Source organism: Macaca nemestrina, chromosome 2, assembly GCF_043159975.1.
Source record: "Macaca nemestrina isolate mMacNem1 chromosome 2, mMacNem.hap1, whole genome shotgun sequence".
Classification (NCBI taxonomy): Eukaryota; Metazoa; Chordata; class Mammalia; order Primates; family Cercopithecidae; genus Macaca; species Macaca nemestrina.
Genome location: NC_092126.1, coordinates 15,706,186 through 15,726,095, shown reverse-complemented (window position 1 = coordinate 15,726,095; position 19,910 = coordinate 15,706,186). Strand labels below are relative to the sequence as shown.

Below are 19,910 nucleotides of genomic sequence, written 5' to 3'. Positions count from 1 at the left end.
GAACCCCTTGAACCCGGGAGGTAGAGGTTGCAGTGAGCCGAGATCGTACCACTGCACTCCAGCCTGGGTGACGGAAGCAAGACTCCATCTCAAATACATCAATAAATAAATAAGTTGTAATTGACATTCTGTATAATTTTTTTTTCTTTGTCCCTACTTCTTTCTTTTTCTTTATCTTCTACTTTCCCTTCCTCTCTCCACTGCTTCTACTACTTTACAGGTTCTGGGGCTGCTGGTATGGACGCTTATCGCTGGAACTGAGTACTTCCGGGTCCCCGCATTTGGCTGGGTCATGTTTGTAGCTGTATTTTACTGGGTCCTCACCGTCTTCTTCCTCATTGTCTACATAACAATGACCTACACCAGGATTCCCCAGGTGCCCTGGACAACAGTGGTAAGGAAGCCATGGGTGGTGGTCTTGTCCAGTGCCTGCTCTGTAGGATGGCATTAGTCCTCCACTAGTCAATCCAAGACTGTCTCTCTGCCCAAAAAAGGTGGGCCATACCACGGAGAACCCAACACAGCAGACAATCTCAACATCCTCTAAGTGCCTCTCAAGTGGCTTACAGCTGGGTGTGAAACTGGGCACATCAGAAGGTCCAGAAATTCCTTTCAGGCAGAATTGCAAACCAATTCTCAGAAGACTGAATCAAGAAAAGCCAGGTTCTCTCATGTAGACTCTCATTTTATTATTTCCCTGTGAACAATGTCACCTGGAAATAAATATGTCAGGGCGCCAACCTCTGCAGGTCATGCTTCCTACAAACCTCTCCTGGGGCTGTGGCCTTAACCCTTTGTACATCACAGTTCTTTGATGCTGGAGCACATTGTGTATGGAGTTAGCATGCAAATGAAAATTGAAATTAGAACACATAGGTGTTCTTCCATATTTGACAAAGAGAATTGTCAGGAATGACTGGATTCTCATCCTGGCTCTGTCACCATGCTGGATGCAGGATGGTGAACATGCGGTCCAGGGGAAATAGATAAGAAAATGAGAAGATACGAAACCCTGTGGCACACACTGCAGTGGGGCTGTGTAGAAAGTGTGATGGAGGCTGCCACCTCAGCTTAGGATGACTGGGAACTCTTCAGAGAGGAAGGGACATTTAGCTTCATCCTGGAGATCGAACACACACATCCTAAGTGGATTCACAGCGACGGAAGGTGGGTTCCCCTTGCCTTAAGAGCATTGACAATCTGGTTGGGAAATTCAAAGTAGCTAAATGATTTACAAAAGAAATTCCAGTGGTACCACATGTGTTTATGTATAAAACAGAGCTCTCCAGTGATACTATTTTTTTGTCTGTTTTCAACCAATATGTGAGAAAAAGTATTTAATTCCAAATAACTGACTTATGAACCAAATTTGAAATATAGTCTATTTGTAGTTATAAACTAAGTTAAGTTGGCAGACTTTCAGACAACACTATCATTGTTCAGAATGCACCTGGCTTTGTTCTTTCTGTGTTGCTAAGTCCCCCAGGAAAACAAGTCTTATTTTATTTCACAAAGCAGTTTGACTGACTCTTGACCATTTCCCCAAATCCAAAAGTAAGGACTCTTTATTAAGGTTTTCAAGAAAGCGTTGCAAGTTTGAAAAGTAATTCCAAACAAGGTGCTTAATCACTGTCTAGGGTGGGGGAAGCAGCCTTGTCAGAACTGGTGTTTTGCTGCCTCAGGTGGGCATCCGGAGGGAAAGACTCGTTTAGATGCTGGATTCAAAAACAGCCCTTTGAAGTAATAGTAACTACAGAAGCACAGGATGAGGGAATAATCAAAGTTGGTTGGAATTTAAGGAATGCCATTTTGGAGAAAGTTGTGTTCTAGGGTGGGTCTTGAAGAAAGTACCTGTGAACTTGAAAGAAGTGGAACTTGGACAGTGTAGTAGGGGAGCAAATTGTTGGGATGGAGGAATGGACAGTACCGTTGTTTCCCCTTTTGCCTGAGTCTCAATTTCTAGTATGTTATCTAGATCAGCAGTTGGCATGCTGTCTTTGTAAAGGACCAGATAGTAAGTATTGTAGTCGTCTTGGGCTATACTCCCATGGCCCAGCCACTCAACTCTGCCTGCAGCATTGAGAGAAGCCATAGGCTATTTGTAAATGAATGAGCATGGCTGTGTTCAGGTAAAACTTTATTTATAAAAACTGATGGTGGCTGGGCACGGTAGCTCACACCTGTAATCTTAGCATTTTGGGTAGACACCTGAGGTCAGGGGTTTGAGGCCAGCCTGGCCAACGTGGCAAAATCCTGTCTCTACCATAAATACAAAAATTATCCTGGTGTGGTGACGCATACCTGTAATCCCAGCTACTCGGGAGGGTGAGGCAGGAGAATCTCTTGAACCCAGGAGGCGGAGGTTGTAATGAGCTGAGATCACGCCACTACTCCAGTTTGGGTGACAGAATGAGACTCTGTCTCAAAAAAACAAAACAAAACTAGTGGTGGGCCAGATTTGACCCACAAGCCATAGTTTACGGACCTCTTGTCTAGATCATATATAGTCTTTCTCTTCTCCAAGCCTAAAACTCCTTCACTGATTTATTACATTAAAAATTTAAAAATGTTGCCTTTAATGGGATTTTAAAAAGAATATTAACATGCCTTCTTCCGGCACCCCTAGTTTTAAAATGCTTTGATTTGCATTATCAGAATTTATTATCAAAGGTATGTCCCCATTTTATAGATAAGGAAACTGAGGTTTGGAGTCTTGTGACTTTGCACAGATTTATACACAGCAGGGGTCCACATCTCTTGACTTCCATCTGCATTTTTTTTCTGATCTCATCCTGCTCCAGGCCTCCTCTGCCTGAGCGGTAGGTAACAACTGCAACCAGACACCAGGAAACCAGGACTCCTAGTCCCTTTAGAAGGGTTTAATCATTTATCCCCCTTAACCAAGGCTGTCAGCCTCCAGGTCAGGGGTTGCACACTCAGATGTGTGAGGCACCAGTCAGGTCGGACAAGTGAGTAAACTCGGCATGGTGTTGAACCTTGCCACCCAGACACACTTTCTTAGCATCTTAAACAACTTGAGAATATTCTCACTTCACAAATAAATAAGCTGGAAATGTGCTCCCAGGATTGCTAACTGTTCTGTTTGTTTTCTAAGGCGATCTAGAAATCTGGGCTTTGGTGTGAACTCTCCCAGTTTTAAAACGCTTACAGCCATAGTCTTAAAATTCATTTGCTGCTGGCAGAAGCTACAGGTCAAACATGTCTGACTTCTGGTTGGGGTTTATGTTTACTGTTACAAATAAATACACCTTTGTAACTTCTTAAAGCATTTGTGAGTTGGGTACATGGTGTTAACCAAATATCCAGAGTGGAGACTGGAAAAAGTTTCCGTCTGTTAACAACTAAAGACTCTGACTAAACTTCCATATTTTCTACTACCCAGCAGAATCTCTTACAGAACAGCCTGTGGGGGATTCAGATCCCAGCCCAACTGTCGTGTCCCAGCACAAATCAGGAGCGTAGCAAGTGTCAGGCTGGGACTTTGTGCTGAGGCAGCTGACAGGCTCCTGGTGCCGAATTGGACTGCCTAAACTCTTGCTACTCAAAGTGTGGTCCCTGGACCAGCAGCATCACTGGGAGATTATTAAGAATACAGAATGTTAGGCCCTACTCTAATTCTGATTTGTACTGACTGAATCAGAAATTCTGTAGAGGGCTTTAGAATCTCTATTATGACAAGATTTCCAGATCATTCTTAGGCATCTAAAGTATGGGAAACACTGGTTTAAAAATATAGATCCATAATCCCTGAGTCAAAACCTTTGGGTCAGATGTGAATTAAGAGTTTGTTTTGTTTTTTTTGAGATGGAGTTTCACTCTTGTTGCCCACGCTGGAGTGCAGTGGTGCAATCTCGGTTCACTGCAACCTCCACCTCCCGGGTTCAAGCAATTCTCCTGCCTCAGCCTCCCGAGTAGCTGGGATTACAGGCATGCGCCACCACGCCTGGCTAATTTTGTGTTTTTAGTAGAGATGGGGTTTCTCCATGTTGGTCAGGCTGGTCTCAAACTCCCAAACTCAGGTGCTCCACCTGCCTCGGTCTCAAAGTGCTGGGATTACAGGCGTGAGCCATAGTGCCCGGCCTACGAGGTTTTTTTTTCTTCCAAATTTTAGAAAGGTAATAAGGTAATTTTGTGCATTTATGTCAATATGTGACATGTACCCCTGAGTCTGGGACTGCACTGTAATGAGACAAATTCATGTTTCTGCAAGAACACGTGGATTTTCCTGCTAAGAGGGATAATGAGGACCACATTGCTCCCATGTCAGCTCAGGTCAGCTTTTACTGCCAAATGACTTTTGAATTTACTCTTGCTTTTCAGAGGATTTAGGGAATCTACGATTGCAGAGAAGGGATTGGTAGACTTGGTTTTAGTCCCCTGGGAACTTGTCTGGGAGACCACTGCAGAAACCAGAGTTTTATAATCTCGCATGTAGCGCCTCCATTGATAAGGCATGAACTTTGCATTGGAATCTTATCTTAACAATAGCTCATTCCCTTAATATGTCTAGGAAGATAGAAAGTGACCTATATCCATTTTTAATGTGCAGCAGGAACCACAGCTGGTTCCTACTGGCACCTCTAAGCTCCTGGGCCACAACGGTTATGATACCATTTATTCAGAGAGGCTTCGATAGGTTTTCCAACAAATCTGATTTAAGCTAAAAGGTCAAAGCAATAACATTTGCCTTCCTCATAGCACCAAGCACTAGGGTCTACACACATGTGTTTCCTGAGGATTCATTCTCTGTAGCTCATCCTGCTGACCTCACTGCAAGCCTTGTGAGCTCCAGAGAACAGGGCGTTTGTCTCCCTTTACCAGTAAAAGCAGCTACTATTTCTTTTTCTTTTTTTGGAGATGGAGTCTTGCTTTATCGCCCAGGCTGGAGTACAGTGGTGCATTCTCGGCTCCCTGCACCCTCCGCCTCCCAGATGCAAACAATTCTCCTGCTTCAGCCTCCTGAGTATCTGGGATTACAGGTGCCCACCACCACGCCCAGCTAATTTTTATTTTTTTTTAGTAGAAATGGGGTTTCACCATGTTAGCCAGGCTGGTCTTGAACTCCTGACCTCAGGTAATCTGCCCACCTTGGCCTCCCAAAGTGTTGAGATTACAGGCGTGAGCCACTGCACCTGGCCAGCAGTTACTATTTCTTAAGTACATGCTGTGTGCCAGATGTCACACTGGGTCCTTTATATTTTATATCATTTTATTTAATCCTCATAGTAACTCTGCAAAGATGGAATGCATTCTGTCCATTTTGCATATGGAGAAACTGGGACTTGAGGGCCTGAAACTGAGAGGATGCTTGAGGGCCAGGAATGGAATGCAGGTCTTCTAATACCAACCACAGTTGTGAACCTTGGCGTCTGTTTGGCTCCCAGTATACACAGATGTTCCAGTTTCTCTTGCCCCTGGAAGTAGCCATTTCCACTGTACCGTCCTGAGCAGGAAGTGCCAGCCCAGATGTTGGGTCTTGGCAGTCTTTTCAGCACAGCAGCTCTAAAGAGCACCATTTGTTATTACAAATCTTCCAAGAGACCCTTCTACTAAGGATGGTGCCAGAACGGAGCACATGACTTATTAGCAGGGGCCGAGAGTCAGAAAATGAGACCTTCCTGTTGGCACTGTCTCCAGCCAGCCTGCCTGAACCTACAGGCCTCAGTCCCTGCTGTCACCTGGTGGGATCACGTTATAATCAGGATCCACTGAGTCTTCCTGTCTCCTCTTAACCAGTCAGTCCAAATGCCTTAGCCTGACAGGCACAGTCAGGTTCTAAATGACTGCCTCTGGCCTCTAGCTGATACAATCCTTAAACAGGAATAAGAAAAGTAAGCTACTGTGTATACTTTATAGTTTACACAACTCTTTAGCAATATGGTCCCCTTTGAGATGGGTGAGATTTGTACAGTTTTTCCCATTTTGTAAATGGAGTACAATCAGTTTGATGGAAGGTTTAATCCCTATAAGAGAGGTCCAAAATAGCATTGGTTTAAAACTTATTTCTCTCTCCTGTGATAGTCCCGAGGTAAGTCACCCGTTCTATAAGATTACCCGTGCCCCAGGTTCCTCCTTTCTTGCATCTCTGCCATCTTTAACAGTTGGCCTGTGGTCCAAGGTGGCAGCTTCAGCACCTGCCACCACATCTACATCCTAGTCAGGGGGAGGGAAGGTAAAAAGTGGGCAATGGAGGGCACACTTCTTCCCTTTAAGGCATAGTGTTGACGTTGCATATGTTACATCTGCTCACATTCTGTTAGCCTAAACGGGGTCACCTGACCACATCTCCTTCCAAAGGAGGCTGGAAGGTGGAATTTTTAGGTGGCCATGTGCTCAGCTGGAAACTCCGTTACCATATAAAAAGAGAGAAACATAGCCGGGGACAGCCAGCAGCTCTGCCACCGATGAAACAGCTAAAGAGGTTATTTGCCCAAAGCCACATAGCCATGAGCGCTACTGGCCCATCTCCTGGATCCAGCAGCCCTTCTTCTAGTTGCTTATTATATCTTCCTTCTTTCTTTTTTGGTTGTGGATTCAAAATACAGCTTTTTAGATGAAACCTACATGGAGATTCCCAACAGACCTGAATCAGTGTGTCTGGGGTAGGGCCTGAGAACATGCTTTTCTGACAGATTTCCGGATAGTGCTGATACCACTCCTGCACTTTTAGTAGCACTGAGTTCCTTTACTAGCTGGTTGTAGACAAGGTGGGGAGGGAAAAGGGGATTCGTATCCAGCGTCAGCCTATACCTTTTTCTCAGCCTTTGCCCAGACCCAATTTTCTGTCAAGCATGAGTGTCTCTTCCACTAATGTGTGGTAATAGGGACTAGAGGGCCAGAAAAGCAAGCCGCAGGTGAAGAGGACATCCCTACCACCCTTAAGAAGTGAACTCTGGGCCAGGTGCAGTGGCCCACGCCTTGTAATCCCAGCACTTTGAGATGCCAAGGCAGGAGGATCACTTACGCCCAGGAGTTCAAGACCAGCCTGGGCAACATAGCAAGACCTGTCTCTACTAAAAATAAAAATTAGGCTGGGCGCGGTGGCTCACGCCTGTAATCCAAGCACTTTGGGAGGCCGAAGCAGGCAGATCATGAGGTCAGGAGATTGAGACCATCTTGGTTAACCCGGTGAAACCCCATCTCTACTAAAAATACAAAAAATTAGCTGGGTGTGGTGGCATGCGCCTGTAGTCCCAGCTACCCGGGAGGCCAAGGCACGAGAATCACTTGAACCCAAGAGGCAGAGGTTGCAGTGAGCCAAGATCACGCTACTGCAGTCAGCCTAGGTGACAGAGTGAGATTCTGTCTCAAAAAAAAAAAAAAGAGAAAAGAAATGGACTCTGATGGAAAAGATGTGTACAATGCTGATTATACTAATAAAAGGGATATTTAAATAAATGCTGAAAAGAAAGGCAGGTGAAGCTCCAGGGGAGCCATCCTTCCCAACTGTTCACTTAAATTTTCGGCAGTTTGGGTATGCCAGATGGTGAACCTAGGTAGCTATGTCTTTAAACTCTTGAGGACCCAATATCAGATGCCTGAAAATCTTGCCTTCTTAGCTGTCTGATTAGATGTAACAACAGGGACAGGAGCTGCTCATTATCCTCCAGTATCCGTTTTCTTCTGTAGTAATAGAAGTTTCCATTGAGCCTTGGCCACTCTGCCACTGGGTGGGCCCTGGGACTGAGTTCCAGCTGAGAGGATGTTAGCAGCAGTGATGTGTGAAGCTTCATGGCCCTAAAGTGAGGCTACTGCTTTTCTCCTCCCCCACCCCCGCTTCCTAGCCGCTGGGATTCTGCTGTGGTAGTGGGACACCTCCCGGGCCATGTGGAGAATGGTGAGACCCTAGAGATGACCAAGTATTGCGGATGGAGCCTGTGTCCCTGTCACCCTGAGGCTGCCGGAGCAGCTCTGGTTGCCTACGCCTTAGATAGGAGTGAACTCTCTTTCCTAAGCCACCATCTTGGGCCATGTCACCACAGCCAAACTTACTAACTGTATATTATCTCAGGGCTTCTTTCCATTATCTTGAGACCTGAGATTTATCTTAATATGTCCACAAGTACTATGCGTAGCTGGGTAAAAATAAGCCAGTATTTGAGGAATTAAAAAAAAAAAAGAGAGAGAACATTTTTATACCAAGGAGGGATTGGCTTTCAGAAAACAATAGACTTCTCTCTCCTCCCTTCCTCCAAAAAAAGAAGTTGGAAACCTTTTGGGTTTTTTGTTTGTTTGTTTGTTTTTGTTTTTGAGACGGAGTCTCACTCTGTCACCTAGGCTGGAATGCAGTGGCATGATCTGGGCTCACTGCAACGTCCCCTCCCAGGTTCAAGTGATTCTCAAGACTCAGTCTCCCGAGTAGGTGGGATTACAGGTGGCTGTCACTACGCTCAGCTAATTTTTGTATATTTAGTACAGATGGCGCATCACCCTGTTGGCCAGGCTGGTCTCAAACTCCTGACCTCTCGGGTGATCCACTCGCCTCAGCCTCCCAAAGTGCTGGGATTACAGGTGTGAGCCACTGCACCCGGTGGAAATTTTAAGTTACTATATTGTCCTTGTAGCTGTCTTTCACCATGGCCCAGGGAACTGGCATTTCAGTTGGAGGAGCTATAAGGTTTTTCAACTTGAAGACTCTCTGATCCAGGGCCTATTTCTCTATAGCAACAAGACCTCATGTTTCTATGAAGCTCAGTGACATTCTAGAGCCCTCTGAAGCTTCACGTATCCCTCCTTCACTTCTGTAGCCCAGATTTCTTTTTTTAACCTTTATGATGATCCTGGTTTCTTTATTCTTCTCTTTTCTTTCATCTCCCCACTTATTTTCACTACATTTCCTCCAACCCAGGCATTCCCCTGGACATGTTTACTTTTGGGAGTGTTAAACAAGACTAGGGAAGTCACAAAGTTAGGTACTGTGAGATAGTGCCTGAGAGAGGCTTCTAATAACCTGGCAGAGCCCCCAGCGTGGGGGGTGCACAGCGGGAGAATGCCCCTGCCTTCTACTTACGTCTCTACCAACCTTCTTCCCCTTCCCCATTTCTTTCCAAGGGAAATAGCATTTTGTTTTTTCTCTAGAGTTCAGAAAAATGGGCCATCCTTACTGAGAGATGGGGTCATTGCATGTTCACAGGTCCTAGACTCAGAGAGTCTTTCTTTCCCCCATCTCCCCTCTGCCCCTCTCATCCACATGGGTTCATGCACAAGGCCCAGGACATCAGGGCAGTTCTGGCCAGGCTGAGCTTTCCCTGAATTCTCTTTCATTCATTCTCATTCTTTCCTTGTATAAAGAACTAGACATGCATGACAGCCCTGAAACACATCCTCAAAGATGTTCACTGCAGTAGCATTTGTAATCCTGGAAAAATTAGCAACATTGAAATGCCTATCACTAGGGAAAAAGTTAAATTATGAAGTATTAGTGACGAGACAAGACTAAATGGCTTGGCAAGTACTAAATGTGCGTAACTCTATATTCTAAGAGGTGATAAGGTGGAAAAAATACCAGTAAGAGCTTCTGTGTGAATGCACAGATGTGTTTCTAGACCAAAAAGTAAACAAAAAAACAACCAACAATCCTAATGAGTCATTCAGTGAGACCAGGGCTTCTTAGGGGACAGTTTCGGCAGCCTGACCCTGGGTCTGACTGTGATGAAGCCCTTATCTTAAAGGTGAAGTGCCCTGACCCGGGGACAATGTGAGCACAGGTGGAGGTGGTGACAAGGACATCCAACCTCTGCCACAATGCTAGGGCCTGCAGTGGGAAAATTCTATGTACCTTTTTTTTCTCTGAGAAGAAAAAGATTGCTTCCTCCCTTTCCCCTACCCCTTCCTCTGTCTCCAAGTTACCGAGGGAAAGATGTTAGACCGCAGAGGGCCCGCTCCTTGAGAGGCATCCCCCTTCCTCCCCAGTTGGTTTCTGCTCTGGTTTCACCTCACCACCGCCCCTCCCCTGTTCAGGCAGGACCCAGCTTTGCATGGTTCAGAGCATGGTTTCTTAGAGTTTAGACATAACTGAAAACCAAATACCTACCGGGACTTACATAACTTCTCTAAAAATAGGAAAAAATAAGGTGAAGCCAAGGGTGACGTTAGCTCCCAAAGGGCTGTAATAGTGTCTATAACCGCCTTTTTAAGAACTTACAGCTAGGACAGAGAAGCTCACTTAAATATCCCTCCCTGTTTGGAACAGGAGGTTAAGGAGTCAGCTGGGTCTGTTTTGGGGGGCACTCTATTGCACCTCTATGTCAGGGACACATGCAAGGACCACAACTGCTGCTGAGGGCCAGGGGCTGAGGCTGAGCCCACTGAGTGGGCGCCACTGTTGCCTGCCATCCTCAGACAGTGTCAGCTCGGCTGACATCTGGATGAGATGAGGCTCAGGAGCAAACCGAAGAAGCAAAATGACTGAAGGGGTGGCATGCAGTCTCAGTGTCTTGTGGGGGCAGGGGGTGGCATCTGGTATGAGCTGCCGTAAAACCCTCTCCTCTCGCACTTGCTGCCTCCCCAAGGCCCTGAGAGCTGCCTTCCCACCGCCTTGTCTCCCACCCTCCCACAGGTGTCCCACTTGGGCCCCTTCCCTCACCAGAGGTACAGCCCTGGTCACTTCTGAAGTCCAGAGATGTGCAGACCCTCCCCTCTCCCTAAACACTCTGCCCCTGTGTCCCCCCAGGGCCTGTGCTTTAACGGCAGTGCCTTCGTCTTGTACCTCTCTGCCGCTGTTGTAGATGCATCTTCCGTCTCCCCTGAGAGGGACAGTCACAACTTCAACAGCTGGGCGGCCTCATCGGTGAGTAGCCCTCCCTCCCCACATGATCCTCCTCTTCCCTCTCCAAGGCTTGCTTGGGGCTGGGGAGGACAGAGTCATCTGCAGGAAAAAGCAGCGCTTGCAGTAGTGACAAATTAGCAATTGGCTTATTGGTTTGAAAATATCTAAAACTGGCAGGGGCCCTCCTGGCCTGAAGTGGGAAAAGGCTGGGAGATGCTTGAGTGAATGCTGAATGACTGGAACAAGATAAGGATTCAAGGGAGAAAAACTGTGTAAAGCATGCTAAGAATAATTCTACTGCCTATAATTTATTAAGTGGGGGAAGGTTGCAGAAAATGAACAGAATATGATTCCATTTAGTTTTTTTTTAAAGTGAAAACATTTGTTTATGCATTGAGAATGCCTAGAAAAATATATACCAGTAGAGGTTCCTTCTAGAGAATGGGATTGGGAAATGAGGGGAGTGGGACGAGGAACTTCTACTTTTTTTTTTTTTTTTTTAGAGAAGGGGTCTTGCTCCATCACCCAGGCTGGAGTGCAGTGGCATAATTATAGGTCACTGCAACCTGGAACTCCTCGGCTTGAGCCATCCTCCTGCCTCAGCCTCCTGAATAGCTGGGACTAGAATCTGCACCACCATGCCCAACTAATGTTTTAACTTTCTATAGAGACTAAGTCTCGCTGTGTTGCACAGGCTGGTCTGGATCTGGGCTCAAGTGATCTTCCAGCCTTGGCCTCCCAAAGTGCTGGAATTACAGGAGTGAGCCACCGCACCTGACCTTACTTTTTAGTTTATATACTTCTGTTTGCATTTTTAAACCATAAGTGTATATTATTTTTCTAATTAAAAAGAAAATACTGGTATTAAGAATCTCTCTGAGATTGGCCTTAAAATAGCCCATCTCCAAAAGAAGCCTATCAGAGGAGGGGAGGCAGTTAGACAGAAATGCCAGAATGATTATGTCAAAGCTGATTGATGGTACATGGGGGTTCATCATATTCTTTACTTTTATTTCTATTTGAAGATCTCTATTTAAAAGTAGATTGGTCGGGCACAGTGGCACATGCCTGTAATCCCAGCACTTTGGGAGGCCTAGGCAGGTGGATCACCTGAGGTCAGGAGTTCGAGGCCAGTCTGGCCAACATGGTGAAACCCCATCTCTACTAAAAATACAAAAAAATGAGCCGGGGGTGGTGGTGGGCACCTGTAATCCCAGCTACTTGGGAGGCTGAGGCAGGAGAATCACTTGAACCCAGGAGGCAGAGGTTGCAGTGAGCGGAGATCACGCCATTGCACTCCAGCCTGGGCAACAAGAGCAAAACTCCCTCTCAAAAAAACAAAATAAAATAAAAGTAGAGCACATGGATGCCGGTGACATTAAAAATCACAAGCTTCGTCAAGACTGGGCTCAAGTTAACACATAGCAAGAGTGGACTAGAACTGGGTGGACGCTGCCCCATTAATTCAGAAGGGCCTGCATTTCCTCCTCCCTGTTCACACCACACACACCATGTGGGCTCATTGCTGACTCTGGCCCACTCCACTCATTTATGTGAACTGACACTGTAGCAATCCCAGATTGTACCCTGGACCTAGGTTGTCTGTGCTAAATTAGAAATGATATACTTTTCTCAGATGCACTGCCGGTGCATTCACTCCTAAGTGAACTCCCTGAGGTTATTTGAGCAAAACTACAGGCTTTCAGATGTTCTCTAAAATAAAAGCAGCATAGCCAGAAATCATTTGAGAAGGATAGTAATTGAACCAATAAAGTAGTTTTAGATGACAAAGCCTGGTATCAAGAGAACGTAGTGAGTGCATGATTCAATGGAGGTGAAATGATAACTTTTGCTAATTAGGATGTGCCCTAAACCCCACTTCTATTATGCTTTGTTTTCTCCAGTTCTTTGCCTTCCTGGTCACCATCTGCTACGCTGGAAATACATATTTCAGTTTTATAGCATGGAGATCCAGGACCATACAGTGATTTACCATTTTGATAATTAAAAGGGAAAAAAAAGGAAGACTGTCACTGTAAAAACAGCTGTAGGTATAATGTATATTCCCAGAGAATTGTATTTAACTAATTAATGTTTTTTATATTCTTAAATTTGCTCACAAATTGTGGTTTGTTACAATTAAACTGGATACTTATTTGCACAGTGTTGTAGCTTATAATGAACTCTTAAGTATCTTATTAATGTATTAATGTCTTCATAGATGGTATTTTCTTAGACAATGTTTAAATAGATAAATTGCTAATATCGAGAATGTATCAAGTTTGTAAACCTAACTTTTAAGATGCCAGATTCTTTTTTGATTAAATGTTGCAAAATCCCAACTAATGTGTTTGATTGGAGAAAGGAGACCTACTGTTGAAGCCGGAGGCTAGGCTGTCAAGGCTGGCAGGAGGCTGGGAAGTCTCCCTCTCCACAGGGCTGCATGGTATGATATTGTCAGGAGACACTTATCCATAGTCCCAGGGCAAAGAGGCAGGAGATTCATCTCCCCAGTTCTGGGGACCATCGATCAGTGTTCATGATTTTCATATGCTAACAGGTTGCCCCAGAAAGCACCTATTCAGACCTGGCCTTGGACATCAGTGATAAGCTCATGGGAAGCTATGCTACTAAGTGCAGTCACTGACGTGCTTGTGATGTTTTTTCTAATATGCATTAGAAAAAAATATATAACCATTAAAAGGATAAATATCTGAATTTATTGAATATATCTTAAAATTATCTTGCTGGCTGGGCGCCGTGGCTCATGCCTGTAATCCCAGCACTTTGGGAGGCCAGGGTGGGCAGATCACAAGGTCAGGAGATGGAGACCTGCCTGGCCAACATGGTGAAACCCCGTCTCTACTAAAAATACAGAAATTAGCTGGGCGTGGTGGTGGGCGCCTGTAGTCCCAGCTACTTGGGAGGCTGAGGCAGGAGAATCGCTTGAACCTAGGAGGCAGAAGTTGCAGTGAGCCAAGATCGTACCACTGTACTCCAGCCCGGTGACAGAGCGAGACTGTGTCTAAAAAAAAAAAAAAAAAAATTGCTGACCACAGTAACACGTGTACTATCTTTTGTGAAAACTACTGGGCTGGGCCAGGCATGGTGGGTCATGCCTATAATCCCAGTACTTCGGGAGCCTGAGGTGGGTGAATCACTTGAGGTCAGGGTTCGAGACCAGCTTGGACAATATGGCAAAACTCCATCTGTATCAAAAATACAAAACATAAGCCGGGCATGGTGGTGCACCCCTGTGGTCCCAGCTACTTAGAAGTCTGAGATAGGAGGATCCCTTGGACCTGGGAGGCAGAGGTTGCAGCGAGCCGTGATCATGCCACTGCACTCCAGTCTGAGCAACAGATTAAGGCCCTGTCTCAAAAAATAAATAAATAAATAAATAATAATAAGACACTGCTGGACCAAAAGGTTTCAATATGCCAGATCTTCAGTGCAAAAATATTATAACAACATCATTATTAGATATTATCAGGTAAGGAGAAGAACTCAGCAAGGCAGTATGTACTTAGAGGAAGTGTTTTTAGGTAGGACGGTTCTTGTTAGTACAGCAGTGTATCTTGGATGACTTTTCAATATGAGCTTTTGAAAAACAAAAAACCACAGAAACGTTCGTGTAGCTGATGAGAATGCACAAAGCTGAAGCTGTGCGCTCTGTTGATATGACTCCCATGGCCTCTGCCTCTTGGTCTCTCACCTGTTTAGCAGTGCTGTTTTTTTCTGTTTGTGCTGGTTCTCTTTTTCTGATTCTAATTCCGTATCCAAGCTCTGATTACCCCTACACAGGAGAGTTGAGATTTCTTCAGTGTCTAGTCATACCCACCACAGACCTTTGAAAGTACCAATGAAGAATGTTCTGGGGTTGTGGACTAGGCCCCCACAAAGAGGTAGTGGGGAGGGGAGCTCCAAAAATGAGAGGTGAGTGTAGGGTATGGATGTGTGTGAGCGGGTGGTGTTGGCGGGCACACAAGGCCACTCTGTGCCCAAAATGTAGCAAGCCATGGAAGGCGGAGCTTCCATAGCACAGACCTGTAGGCAATTGGTGCTGTGATCTTTGGGGAGCTGATTCCCAGTCATCAGTGATTTTTTTTTTTTTTTTTGAGAAGGAGTCTCACTCTGTCGCCCAGGCTGGAGTGCAGTGGCGCGATCTCCGCTCACTGCAAGCTCCACCGCTTCCTGGGTTCATGCCATTCTCCTGCCTCAGCCTCCCTAGAAGCTGGGACTACAGGCGCCCGCCCCACACCCGACTAATTTTTTTGTGTTTTCAGTAGAGACGGAGTTTCACCGTGTTCGCCAGGATGGTCTCGATCTCCTGACCTCGTGATCCGCCCGCCTCGGCCTCCCGAAGTGCTGGGATTACAGGCGTGAGCCACCGCGCCCGGCCGTCATCACTGATTTTGCAGAAAAGCTGAAATAACTAGTCCCAGTTGGCATGCTCTGCCTTTCCGTCCAGCTCTCCCTCTCACACTCACAAAAGCATGTGCACCTTTCACATACCCTGTGGGTTTTTCGAGTACTTTATGTTGCAAACAACACTCCATAAAAGTCAGAAAAACAGTAACTTACAGAGGCCTGCTTCTGGAAACAGAAAGAAGCGTGCTTTTACGCTCCATGCAAGCATGTGTGTGTCATTTCTATAATGATGGCCACATTTATAGAATGTAACTTCTGGGGTGAAGAGTGCCATAAACCACACTTTGAAATGTTCTCCAAGTAGACTGTAATTTTAGTTCTTTCTTGAACTGGTAGCACCAAGGCATCTGTTTCAAAAGAACAATGCCTAGTTTGTGTCCATGCAGAGGCACTTGCTGTCGTATTTTATTGGTGTTTTTTCAGAAGCATGATCCTTTATGTTACCTGAGAGTTCACTAAAACAACACCAAAAAGCATTTATTTTTAGCTGAAAAATAATTATTTCATCTTTTGAATACTGAGGCTTCGTTCATGAATAAGCTTTAAGTATAGGTTTTTAGACAACAAAATGATTCTCCATTGTTCAGATTGGAGCTGTAAGTTGTGTATTGGGTTTGCTTTAATTTTTTTTTTCTAATAACAAGAGAAAACAAAGCCACACACAATGCAGTCAACATAAGCATAGGTTTCTGGGAGCTTGAAAAATATTATTACAGGGATAGTATACAAGGTACTTAAACTCATCTCTGCCATCTGCACTCGCCATCTGCATTCACCTCTCAGCCATTCCAAAACCTTCATGTCCTCTTTGGTGGAGCACAGTGAGTTTTTAACTTGATATATTTACCCACTCATGGCAAATCAATAAAATGCTTTAGGCAATTAATCTCTCTTTATTGCTATTTCCAACTTACTTCTCCCAAAAGATAAATATTTGGCCAACCTTTGAAAACTACAAGAAAATCTAGAGAAGAGGAATGTTCGATATCAGTAATTTATTTTTTATTTTTAAGTTGCTGCCTTCACAGGAAAATCCCTTCAGGGCATCAGCACAGAAAAGATTATAAATACATGAAGTATCTCTGTAATAGAAGGTAGACATTTAGAAATGCTAACTGAAGATGCAGCCCTGGGTAGAAAATCAACTTAAAGTCCATATTTTTGTCCTCTAGACAATTATTATTTTGATTGAAAAGATGAGTTTTCACAGAAAAAAATTGGTTTTATTGAAATTTAATTGAAAAGATAAATTTTCACAGAAAAAAAAAATCTGGACATATGATATATGCAAGCAGATGCGCACACACACACAAGCCCACACACTCTGAAAGGTGGCAGCCTGAGCACTTGTTAACTTGGCTGCACATGAATATTCATTCTGCTGGCAACATCTGCCGCCAAATGTGAATTGTAAGCAGACACCTGGGAAGGAAGGTAAGATAACTTCCAGTGTTGATGGTGACCTAGAATAATGGGGAAGATTATAATGTATATTGTTATAAGTTGGGGAGTATATAAACTTGGGTTTTTGGTAAATACAAAAGAAGATAGGGTTTGGGAGAAAGTGCTTGGCATCACAGAGTGATGACTTTTCAGAAACTTAGGAAGGTAAGTGGGAAGAAAGGTGTTGATTAAAAAGATATTCCATTTGGAAGATATGTTTTGAGAAAACTTTCCTATCTATGGCAGCATTGTTTTTGCTAGAATATTCAGAATAGCTAAATGAACCCAGGGCATAGTGAACCTTGTGGCTGCCTCCCCAGCATCTTTTCTTCCTCCTCATAGTCTCAAACTGCCCTAGTTTTTAATTCAGTATCCAGAACACCCTCTTATAGCCCCAGTGTTTTGTGAGAGGCCAATTCCATTAGCACTCTAGGAATGTAGCCTACGGCTCTGCCTCAGCTCATCAGCATGAAACCACCCTCCGCCACAGTGATTGGTTCAGAGATGGTCATGTGACCCAGGGCTTGCTTGGGAGTTCTGGGAAAGAGGCATGCTGTGTATGTGTGTGGTACGTAATATACATTGACCCTTTATGCCAGGCACTGTACTAAAGGGCCTTCCATCTATTACCTCATTTAACTCTCAGAAGGGGAACCCTGCACAGTAGATACTAGATTATCCTCACTTTACAGATGAGGAAACTAAGGTACAAAGAGGTTAAGCAATTTTATAAAATGTTATAAAAGTCATCTAGCTAGCAAGTGTGGAAAGCAAGCATATTAACTGCTGGGGTTAATGTATTATGTATTTAAAGCACCTGGCACACAGTTGGTGCTCAACAAATGATTTCCCTTTCCTTCATTTTTTTTAATGTTTTGTTTTAATTGACAATAATTGTATGTATTTTGTGGGTACAATGTGATGTGGCTTTGGGGGGTTTTCTTTTTTATTTATTTATTTATATTTTTCAAGACAGGGTCTCACTCTGTTACCCAGAGTGCAGTGGCACAATAATGGCTCACTGCAGCCTCAACCTCCAGGGCTCAAGCAATCCTCTCACCTCAGCCTAGCTGGGACCACTGGGACCACAGTCGTCTACTACCACACCTGGTTAATTTTTTATTTTTTTCGTAGACATGAGGTGTCACTACATTGCCCAGGCTGGTCTCGAACTCTGAGCTTAAACGATCTTTGTGCCTCAGCCACCCAAGGTGCTGGGATTATAGGCATGAGCTGTGCCTGGCCACATGTGATGTTTTGATTTTTGTATACAGTGTGGAATTATTAAATCCGTGCTTACTCTTTTTTTTTTCTTCTTCTTCTTTTGAGACAGGGTCTCACTCTGTCACCTAGGCTGGAGTGCAGTGGCAGAATCACGGCTCATTGAAGCCTCGACCTCCCTAGACTCAGATGATCCTCCCACCTCAGCTTCCCGAGTAGCTGGGACTACAGGCATGTGTCACCACGCCTGGCTAATTTTTGTATTTTCTGTAGAAACAGGGATTCGCCATGTTGTCCAGGCTGGTCTCAACCTCTCAGGCTCAAGCAATCCACCTGCCTCTGCCTCCCAAAGTGCTAGGATTACAGATGTGAGCCACTGCGCCTGGCCTGCAGCTCTTTTGATGGAACCCTTAGAACCAACAGTCCTCTCCTTGGGTGAGAAAATACGTAGCCAGAAAGTCGTTTGCAAATATTTTGTGACCACAAGGGGGAGTCAGTCATAGGATAACAGTAACGAAGAGTAAAGAGGTGTTAAGAAACTTCATCAATGACATCATTGAACCATTAAATCAGTTCAGCCCTGAATGCTACCAAGCTTTGACTTTGCAATTACATGAGCATTTCTACCCACTTAAACTAATTTCCATTACTTGCAACAACATGCATCGTAACCATTACACAGGACATCCTGGCAAACAGCTTTCAAGCAAGTCACCACAGGGGCCTGTAGAGATGGTAGTGATGATAAGAGGAGCCACCTTTAGCACCAGTGCTATTTAGCAGTAGAAGGGTACATAAAGGGACATTTTGAGAGCCCATTTGAGAGTGACTCGGGCCTTCCTAAAGTTATTGCTGAAGGTGGCAATAGCATGGGAAAATCCTAGAAAGAGAAAGAGCTGGGAGGATGGGTACTCAAAGGAGCACCGCGTGACCTGTCTTTGGCCATTGCAATAGGAAAGCTGAGTGTGGAGGAGGAACACGAACCATCTGGCCTCCAGCCATTTTGACTTAGGAGAATTCCACCATGTTGTGTTGTCGTAAAGGCAAATAGCCACTGGAGAGGTGGCTTCTTTCTCTCTGGGTAAGTTGAGCATTAAGTGCCAAAGAACGTTGGGAATGAGGTCTAGACCTAAACTCTTGGCATTTAGGAAAAAGAACTTAGATATCAAATATGGTCCAATCAAAACCACAATGAGATCCTATTTCACACCCTCTACAAGGGCTAAATTTTTTTAAAAAATACCAGGTGTTGGCAAGGTTATGCAGCATCTGGAATTTTTATACATTGCTGGTGGGAATGTAAAATGGTATAATTACTTACAAAGTTAAACCATACTTACAACCCAGCAATTCCAGTCCTAGATATCTACCCATGAGAAATATATCCACCAAAAGATTGTGCAAGAATATGCATAGCAACTGTATTCATAGTTGCCCCAAACTGGAAACAACCCAAATGTCTATCAAATGGTGAATGAATACATTGTGTATCTCTACAATGGAATACTGCTCAGCAATAAAAGGGAACAAACTACTGATATAGGCAACAATGCGGATGAATCACCAAAACGTTATGCTGAATGAAAGAAGCCAGACCAAAAAAATCATTTGATTCTATTTATATGAAATTCTAGAAAAGGCACAACAAAGCTATAGTGACAGGAAGCAGATCAGTGGTTGCCTGGAAATAGGGATGGAGCAGTTGGCTTAGAAAGGGGCACACGGAGATGTTCTGAGGTGACAGAAATATTCTACATCTTGATTGTGGTGGGGATTGCATGGGTGTATACATTTGTCAAAACTCACAAAATATTCACGTAAAATGGGTGTATTTTAATATAAATTATAGCTTGATAAAGTTGATTTTAAAAGAAAAAAAAGTGGGATATTTAAAAATGTCCACTGTAGCCCTTCTCCCATCGGCCATGCTGTTGAATTGTTTATTACCTCCTATGTTCCATCTGGTTTATGATCTTTTGGAGAGTTGGGAAGGTGAGGTTTCATCCCCATCTTCCCTCTGGAGCTC

General features: G+C 44.4%; 1 protein-coding gene and 1 long non-coding RNA gene across 3 annotated transcripts in view; one reads left to right on the top strand and one right to left on the bottom strand.

The window, feature by feature from the left end:
* The window catches only part of LOC105470951 (CKLF like MARVEL transmembrane domain containing 8), a 130,896-nt gene extending 117,765 nt beyond the window's left edge, over positions 1-13,131 (top strand). Inside the window, exons 2-4 of one of the 2 annotated variants that reach the window (XM_011723311.2) lie at positions 221-394; positions 10,694-10,810; positions 12,694-13,131. In XM_011723311.2, the coding sequence (XP_011721613.1) occupies positions 221-394; positions 10,694-10,810; positions 12,694-12,777 (375 nt within the window). In that variant the 3' untranslated portion in view covers positions 12,778-13,131. The remainder of the gene's footprint in view (positions 1-220; positions 395-10,693; positions 10,811-12,693) is intronic. The other variant, XM_024789463.2, reaches the window with a different exon arrangement.
* LOC139361842 (uncharacterized) overlaps positions 1-19,910 on the bottom strand; it is an 86,181-nt gene that overhangs the window by 50,624 nt on the left and 15,647 nt on the right. The gene's annotated exons all lie outside the window — the stretch shown is intronic.